The sequence below is a fragment of the Crocodylus porosus genome, unplaced genomic scaffold, assembly GCF_001723895.1.
Source record: "Crocodylus porosus isolate Cpor-Errol unplaced genomic scaffold, CroPor_comp1, whole genome shotgun sequence".
Classification (NCBI taxonomy): domain Eukaryota; kingdom Metazoa; phylum Chordata; order Crocodylia; family Crocodylidae; genus Crocodylus; species Crocodylus porosus.
The window spans coordinates 9,066,096-9,075,459 of record NW_017728931.1 but is presented as its reverse complement, the minus strand read 5'-3'; the positions used below and the strand labels follow the sequence as shown (position 1 = coordinate 9,075,459).

The 9,364-nt window shown below is 47.2% G+C and overlaps 1 protein-coding gene across 2 annotated transcripts in view; it reads right to left on the bottom strand.

The window, feature by feature from the left end:
• Positions 1–3,829: 3,829 nt before the first annotated feature.
• Positions 3,830–9,364, bottom strand: part of CLEC4A (C-type lectin domain family 4 member A) — an 11,006-nt gene continuing 5,471 nt past the window's right edge. The window contains exons 3-6 of one of the 2 annotated variants that reach the window (XM_019544170.1): positions 6,548–6,625; positions 4,876–5,027; positions 4,495–4,622; positions 3,830–4,168 (exon numbers count right to left, since the gene is read on the bottom strand). In XM_019544170.1, the coding sequence (XP_019399715.1) occupies positions 4,015–4,168; positions 4,495–4,622; positions 4,876–5,027; positions 6,548–6,625 (512 nt within the window). In that variant the 3' untranslated portion in view covers positions 3,830–4,014. Of the gene's footprint in view, positions 4,169–4,494; positions 4,730–4,875; positions 5,028–6,547; positions 6,626–9,364 lie in introns of both variants that reach the window. The other variant, XM_019544169.1, reaches the window with a different exon arrangement.

The window sequence follows — 9,364 nt, the reverse complement described above, 5'->3', positions numbered from 1 at the left end:
GGAGGTTGGATGATCACCTGTCTGGGGTCTTGTGAACCCAGCATTCATTTCTGCCTGTGGCAGGGGGTCAGGCTAGAAGATCTGTTCAGGTCTCTCCTGACTCTAGCTACTATGAAATTATGAAACTATGACTCTCCTTGTTCTCACATCTAGGATGAAGCATCTCCCATCAGGTGTGTAAAGAAGGGTACTTGTGCCCAAAATCTTTCAAAGAACATTTTTCCAAATACTCAGTTGGTCTAATATAAGATATCACATCTACCCAAAGAACCTTGTCTGCATATCACCCATCAGTTATTTGTTGGTGAAACTTAACAGATTTAATGAAAAGACAAATGACAGTGCACGTTGTTCCAGGTCTTCCTCCCAGGGGAGGTTGTTCTTCCCTGCACTTAAACAACAGTGCACTTCTCAGAGCTGAGGAAAATCGGTCTCCCGGGTATCCGGAACCTGCAGGAGATGCTCCAGTGTCAGAAGTGTGCTGTTAGGAAGGTCCCAGGGAAAGGAGGAAGGAGGAGTGGGAGAAGTGCAGCCAGTGAGTCAGCTAGAGAGACCACCCCCCTACTCCCCTCTGTGCTATCCCAGGGCACAGATTGGCACATTCTGATCATGTTCCCCCAGTAGATCTGCTCTTTGCTAGACCAAAACAGTCTAGTAAAATTGAGGACAGGGCCTTCATTCCCTGTGTCCTTTCATTACCCTCTTCCAACGGCCCCCCCTCCCCTCCCCACATGCACATGTGCATTACCCCATATATTGCACTGTGGGACTAAGGGAGATGTGGTAACCAAAACCAGTGCCCCTCTCAGTGATTACTCATGCCATACTCTTGGTTCTGTGATGTCTGATGTATCTAATGTCACTCAGTTTCCACTTCCAGTGAACTCAGAAGAGATAGTAAAACTTTCCTATCCCTGCTCTAGCAGTTCCTTTTCTCCAGATGAGCAAGTCCTGGATAAATATAAAATCTAATCTCCCCAGCCGCAGGAGCTGAGCAGACATCATGGGAACGCTGTAGTGAGGTAGCCCTGTCTCAAAGCAGGTGTGCAAAGGGTTGGTTGGGGGAGGCCAACAGGGACAGGGGGCATACTTTAGGAGGAACAGTAAATTCAAAAGCATAAGAAATCACTGGAATGTAATGGAAGAAATTGCAAGATTGGATTGTAAAGCTTGGGTCACGCCCTGCCTAGCAAAGAGAGGATAACTGAGGAGTGACAGGAGCACTCTCTGCTGAGGACACCAGCTTCTGTTCTAGAGCTATGGATGACTCTGAGCCCCAGGATGCTGAACGCATGGGGATCACTGGTCTCGTTCTATGTCCTTTCACAGCCTTGCATGAAGTGAGCAACACACACACACACACACGTGCACTAGGGCTGTGTGAAATTTCATTGACCATTTCATTTCGACACTGTTTTGACTCATTTTAAGGTCAAAACAGCAAAATCAAAATGAAACAAAGGCCATTGCAATAGCCTCAAAACAAAACGAGGTTAATCGAAACATTTCAACTATAGCGCTGGGGATAGGAAGTCAGTCCAGCTGGGCTGATTCCCACCCCAGGGCAGTCTAGCAGTTGTGACTCCGCTGTGGCTTAACACATACATGTGACATGAGTTTTGCTTTCAAGATTTTGGGGTGCAGTTTCCCCAAACCCCCTGCACCTACCTCCTTGAAACTTGGCAGGCTTCTGCCCTTAGAAGGAGCTACCATTCCTGCAGGTGCCAGTCAAGTCAGGCTAGAAATGACAAAGTTATAGGCTGTTTCAACCTTCCCCATTATAGAATATGGGTGAAACGTCAAACCGGCAGCAAAACGGCAAAACGTTTTGTCTTGCCACGTTTCGTTCCAAGGCTGTTTTGACCATAACCGTTTCATTTTGATTTTGCTGTTTTGACCTCGAAATGAGTCGAAACTGCGTCGAAACAAAACTGGTGGCAAAATTTTGCACAGTCCTATTAATCATGTTCCCCCAGTATATCATGTGTTTGTTAAAGTAGAAGCACCCTACTCCACAGGGAAACAATGTTATCTCTTTCTCTCATGCACTCACACATCCATTACACTACATATTATTATTCTACTGACAGAAGGGAAAAGGGGGTGTAATAAATGTTGCTCCCAAACAATACTCATGCTGGAGGCTGGTTACACAGAGGCTGATCCCTAGAGCACTACTGGCTTGTATCCTCCTGGGCTACCTTACGAATGTAGTCCTGCATGTCTTCCATGTCTCCCACCGCTACACCAAGCTGATGCGCTGCCTCATGATGTCTGGCACAATCTGCTGGTCCTGTGACATCTACATGGAGCACATCACAGGCCACCACCAGTACACCGACTCCACCAGACCGACCTCCGCTGGACGGGAACCAGAGGCAACCGCCTGAAGCCCACTCTGCACCTGATGGACTTCACATCCAGAGGAATCTTCAGCAGTGGACCACCACTCCACCCGAAGAAGATGCCCGTGATGAGACTATATGGACTGAGATACTTTCTTCGACCTACTTTCTCCACCATTGCGGACAATTGTACGGGCTTGTATCTATCTTCTTTCTCTCTTAGCATTGTGAACCCCCTCCCTCAGTTGGCTAACATTGTATTTTCTGTAACCTAGTTGCATTCCCCGCCTCATTCCCATCCCTTTTATGTTAGTCCCTCGCTCATGAGATCTGTATTTCCCTACTGGTTTTGTCATCTTTTGGGATTCATAATTCCAAACATCTATTTATAAAATTATTTTCTTGCCCAACTGTAACAGTTCCTCTTGCCTAAATGGGCAGGAAACTATGGATAAAAAACCCAACAACCCATCTCATCAGCTGCAGGCAGTTGCGAGTGTGTCAATCACAGTGAGCAAGTCCAGCGCTAAACAAAGATGAACACCAAATTCTCCGCTCCAATTCTAGGGCAGGTCTGTGTGCAGACACCACATTAGGAACTCATGAATGAACAGGTGCAAGCACCTGCAGGCCCTTTGTATGGACAGGAGCAGGCACAGGGTCTTGTGCACCAGGGAGGACTGCTCTGCAGTGCCAGGGACCAGCCAGAGTGCAAACACATGTGCATCAAAGTCCCAAATCAGGCAGCAAGAGCTCTCTCAGCCCCTGCTCCATTAGCCTCCCTGGCACTACTGTGACCTACCTGGAGTGCAGGAGGGAGAGTTCAGGGTGGCTTCATGGCACAAGAACAGGTCTGGCCCATGTCAGAGCCAAACAGGTCCCGCTCATCCCACATATGCCCTATGCCACACTGCTGGGACAGGAAGGTGTATGGGTGGGGAGGCCGATCCATAGAAACACAACCACGTGCTGGCAGAATAAGGGCAATCATGACTTCAGGTTGACAAACAATCACATTTGAAACTGCAATTACTTGGCTGCCAGTAACAGCTGCTTTTTCTGACATCCCACCCCACTGCCCCCAACTTAGAGCCCACAGTGGTTGCCCCATATGCCTTACTGAAGTTATGCCACTGGAGGGAAGAAGAGAAGAGAGGGCAATGGAGCTGCTGCATTCTCCTTGCCACATAGCAGAAGGAGCATTAGGAGGAGTGGCGACCAGGCAGAGGCCTATGGGCCAAATGTTATCCCTTCACGGACTGCATGTAGCCCACGGGCTCCAAGTTAGATAGCTCTGATTTAAGTGATTCACATGGATCAGGTGTCAGGTGCCAGGCAGAGAGTTTTGCTGCTCTCCTTCCCACAGGGCTGCACCTTTCTCACCTTTCCCCTATGGAGATGTCATGTAAGCAAAGCTGCCTGTGACAAGCAGAGCCTGCTGCAATTCTCCACTTCCAGCATTTTCCACATTTTATGTTCTTCTGCAAAAAGAACTTTATTGAGGAGCTCAGAGCACTTCCTGCAGGAACTTTCCTGCCGCCCTCCCTGAGTATGTCCCATCCAGCTGTGAAGGCTCTTCTCAACCCCTATACCAGACATCCCTGAGAGATGCCCGTAGTACAGGACAGGCTGTCTCTGGGCTCCCATCCTGCATGGGAGGGGTCTCTCTTCACATAAAGGCTGCTGCAGCTTCACAAATTCGATTCAAAGGAATGGAACAAGAAACATCATTCCAGTTTTGCTTCGGCTCTACCCTTGAATTCACCTGGAATGCAGTGCACTTCTCCGTCTCAGGACTACTGGGCTCCCCGGGTCTCCAGAACCTGCAAGACAGGAGCCCCAGGATCAGAAGCTCACCGCGAGGAGGTTCACTAGGGAACAAGCTGTGAGTGATGAGGATGGAGGGAGAGGGATGACTGCAGCCTGCGACTCACCCAGAGCTCCCCCAGCTCCCTCAGGGCTGCTCCCTGAAATGGACTGCTCACTGTCCCTCAACTGACCTGCTCCTTCATGGGGATTTTAGTCCAGGAGGGGAAAGTGTTTTACACTTCCTCTCTCACACACATGCCCAAATGCACCTATTATACCATATGCTGTGGGATTAACATGGGGAAGGATGTAAGCACTGCCCCTCCACGGTGATACTCACGCTGCAGTCTGGTTATAGGGGGTCTGATCCACCCACCGCCACTGGGCTTCCACCTCCTGGGCAGACAGACCAATGAAGTAACCTCTCCTGTCCGAATAAATGTCTTTTGTCCACCTGAGCAGGAAGTCCTGGATAAAATATGAAAGCGAATATTGCTGTCACCAAGTGCAGGGGCTGAGCAGACAGCAGGAGGCAGCATCCCTGCAGGGTGGGAGCTCTGGGGTGGTGCTGGCATCTGGGGAAGAGCAGAGCAGACTGAAGATGGAGACATAATTCCCCACTCAGATACAGAACAGGCCTGAGTGCAAGGAGGTCCCACCCAGGCTGGCTGTGAACTCCCAGGGGAGATCCCCATCCCTCCCCCCAACACAAACGAGATACCTGCTCAGCCTGTGTGTTGATCACCACCAGGTGGGAGCCCATCCCTGTGCAGTTCTTCTCACTTTCATCCCAGGACATGCTATCACTGGCAGAGTAGTAGCAGTTGGCTTGAAAGCGCTTCCAGCTCACGGGGCAGCATGTCCAGGTCCGCGCTGGGAGGAGGGAGAATGCAAAATACAGTAATATTCCTTGTAGTGTAGGTGGGGAAACCCCTGCTGGGCTGCCTCTTCTTCATCCCTTGGCAACTTGTTTTCTACCACTTATTCTGAACAGCTTGAATATCTCCTGCCTCTACACCATTGTCTAGACTGGCAGAAAGGATGTGTTGTTCAAAGCTGTTCTCTAACGCAGGCAGAAATCCAAACCAGGTTAACACAGGTTAGTTAATGTGCTTTCAGATCCTCATCTAGACAAAGCCACAGAGCCTCCGGTAATGTGGTTTCCACCCCTGTGCTTAGGCATGGTGATTTCATATGGTATCTATATTTTTTATACTCATGAGCTGTTGTTTTAATCAATAGCATACACTGATACATTAATAATTATCCGTCTGTCTTCTGTCTATTGAACTCTCCATGCAAGTTCTAAGTTAAGTCTACGTCTGAGGAGTCTTTTAGTTATACTACGTTAAAACCTCATTACAATACCAGGAGTAATGCGTCCTGAAAACACAGGACATTCCATAAATGTCTACAAGGCACATCTTCTTTGCCTGGGCTTGGCTGGGACTGAGTGTCTTCGTTTACTCAGTATCTGGAGCACTTTTTTTGAAAAAGAAATTAGAAGCTACTCTGCTAGGTGTTAATAAGTATACAGAAATAAATAATTGTTGATGCCTGAAGTAGCCTCTTAGTTAATATGACAGACAGAAAGACAGACAGACAAGCAAGCTATATGAATTTCGGGTATTCTACTGATACATTAAGCCTGCTACATTGACATGTTGGTACAGATGAAAAGATGGCCAATGTTTTGCCTGTGCTGCTCGTTATTATATTCTTAATTCTTATAGTCCAGGGGTGTCAGACTCATCTGGCCCCATGAGTGGTGTGGGGCTGGTCCACAGGCCAGATCAGACCCATGGATCCCCTGCCTACCTGCCTTTTCTAGCCTATGTGGCAACCTGGCCTGAGTAAGTGCCATGGGCAGCACACGTCCCAGGCACTGCGTGCAGGGCCAGTCCAGTGCACCATGTGGGCCAACTGGGCAAGCACCAGGGGCTGGTTTATAAGACTCTGGCAGGCCAAATCCAGCCCATGGGCTATATGTTTGACATGCCTGTCATAGTCAATAAACTGACCCTGATCAGTCTGGGCTTCTGAGCATTTCCTTTGACAAAACAGTCAAGAGACAGACTTGTCCACTATCTAATAGGCCAGGGTGTTAGCAAATGTCTCGTTCTCCCCAACTCTTGTCCCCTTTATCCATCTCTCAGCTACAATAATCCTTCTCTATCCTAGTAACTGACAGTACAGTGGCACTTTCTTTTCCTTACACCTCACTAAGTGTGCATAAACCTCATCCTGAGCTCACCTTCCCTAGTAAGTCAGTCTCCCCAGCGTCCTATAACTGCTGTCAGTCAAGTACTGGGTGTGACTCAGGCCCCCACCCCTAAATGCTGATACTGGGGATAATTCCCCACTTGCCTTCTTTCTTTTACATACTGACTGACCTTTGCTCCCAGGTGTCCCCAGGGCACAGTGCCACTCTGGAAAAGTCTCGGGCAGTTTGTGATCTTTATGGAGGATAACTGGAAAAAAGGAGGAAAAAGAAATGAGTACAATATTCTTCTCTCCCTTCTCATGTGAACAACCCAGTTTCTTCGTCTTCTGGCAAAAAATGCCTCTTCCTCAGTGCCCCTTCCCCCTCCCATGGACACAGCTCTTTGGGCTCTTTATCAATTTACAGTGTCAGAAGACATGTTCCTTGACCTCCCTCCTGCTTGTGGGGAGCAACTGTATAATTATATACTCATGAATCTCAATCAAGAAAGGAAAAAAGTGTGACACCCATATAAAACTGGGTGTGACCAAGCAACAGCTCTAGTGATAATCTTAATGAGCTCAAAAAATATAGAGGATCATTTTTTTCACAGTACAAAACATACGACTACAGTCATAGGATGAAGGTACTATAGACTTTATTATGGATAAAGATAAGACATTCATTGGACCAAAGAACTGACAATGACATAGGGTCCAGTGACCCTGACCTGATTATAGTCATTATGAACAAATTAATATCCATGTTTCTCCCAAGGTGCTAATTTCCTAAAGCCCGTGAAATATATCAGCAGTTTTAATCATATGGGAAAATTTAGAAACATCTTAATGAAATGTGTCAGATGTTTAAGAAGGGTTTTAGATGGCGAGAGGTCAAAAGAAAGAAGACAACTTTGCTTAAAAACCCAGCCTAATTTAATGGCAAAATGACAGCAGGAATTAGATATTAAAAGTATTGGTACAGCAAAAAGAAGGAAAAAAATGGGGAAACAGATAGTAATCAATATTAAAAATTGTAAATCGGCAGAACAACAATAAGAAAAATTTATCAGGGAAGGACAAAGGAAGACAACAGGACAAAAATCCATAGTGGACAGGGCTCAGAACAACACCAAAGAATTTTTTTTTTTAAGTGTCTCTGGATCAAAAGACATACCAATAAATCCCATAAATAGGTGTAGATATAGGCAGAAAATTGTCAGTAACAATATACTAACGGCAGAAGTATACAATCAATATTTCTGTTCTGTATTTGGAAACAAGCAGGGTGACGGATTTATTTTACACAACTATAATGAGCTGCTATCCAATCTAACTTAAATCCACAGCCTCAGACAACTTGTACCTAAAGTCTTTAAAAAGAGTTAGCTGAGTATATTGCTGCACCATTGATTGTGGGGCCCATGAGGCAAGGGGGCTCCATTCTGTCCCCTTCCCTCACAGCTCTGACCATTCAGCAGACAGCAGCTCCCTCTTCTTCCCCCTGACAGCCCAGGGGGTAAAGCTGGGCATCAGCACAGCCCCTACCCCCAGGTGAATAATTAGCCCTGAAGGGAACCCAAGTTCCCTAACGTATTCTGTTTTTGACACCTTTATGTAATACCTGATTTAACCAGGGTTAATTTTTTGCACAATCAGACATTTTTAAAACACTCTCCAGTTGTGCATGTGTGTTAAGCTATGGCTAAGAGTGCTTTCAGGGGCCTGATCGCTCAAAAACTATCACTTTTGCCTTTGCCCAAAGTCTTCAAATCAAGCCTGGAAGCTTTTCTGGAAGATGTGGCTCAATCGCCTATGTTATATTGGGCTCACTACAGCAGCAACTGAGCAAGACTCCATGGCCTTCTGTCAGATAACATAATCTAAAGCAGTGGTCCTCAATCTTTTTTCTACCAGGACCCATTTGTAAACATCAATGGTCAGTCCCAACCCAATGCCCTCACCCCCAGGCGCCAACCCCACCCAGTATGTATGGGTGTGGGTGGCAGAAGGCGTAGGGCATGGGAGGCTCTAAGCAGCCCCTTGCAAGCTGGAACTCTGACAGCCTGCAAAGGAAAAGCCACAGTTTCCCACATTTTTCTCTTTTGAAGGAGAATTCATTTTTAAAGGTTGTTTGCAACCCTTTTATAAATTCTTGCAACCCACTTTTGGGTCATGACCCATGGGTTGAGACACACTTGTCTAAATGTCCCTCTTGGCTTCAGAATCAACAAAAAACATGTCTCCAACCACTGAATGCAGTGGGGACGAGAAGAGGAAACAAACACACTTGTGAAATGGTACACAACAGTACTCAACAGCACTCTATACTGACACTTTGTCCAGAATCCTGCAGGCCTGGATAGTTGGCCTCCAGGGAGCAAGAGCAAACCAAGTGTGGGCAACCAGAGCACAAGCCGACATAAAGGCAGTGCTAGAATGGACTCAAAAGATAATTGCTTTGTTGTACTGCTAAATCCAGGATTGCCCCTTGTTACTAGTGCCTATAATCACCAGCACTCTGTCCCTAATCCCCTTATCAGCCCCAGTTTCCAGTAAGGGATGGTCATAGCCAGAAGCCAGGGGATCAATGCAGCCCCCTACTGCAGCCACTGGCTGGGGTGATGGCTAGGGTGATGTGGGTGAGCCACAGTGCGAATGCAATACAGGTTGAGTCAGTCAATACACCCAGTAGCTGCTGCATTAACGTCTTGGCTTCTGGATGTGCCAACACCTGTCCCTGCAGCAGCTGCCCAGGACACAAACCTTACCAGTTATGCTTCTACCAGGGAGGACATGTGCCTTGGATAGGTGCAGAGAACTTTGGCTCTTAGGGAAGTTGCTATGAGAAACTGGAAAGCCTGTCCAGGAACTGATGATTTATTTCATAGACATCAGGGCTGGAAGGGACCTCGGGAGATCATCCAGTCCAGCCCCCTGCCCAAAGGGCAGGAAGTCAGCTGGGGTCATAGGATCCCAGCAAGATAAGCATCCAATTTACTCTTGAA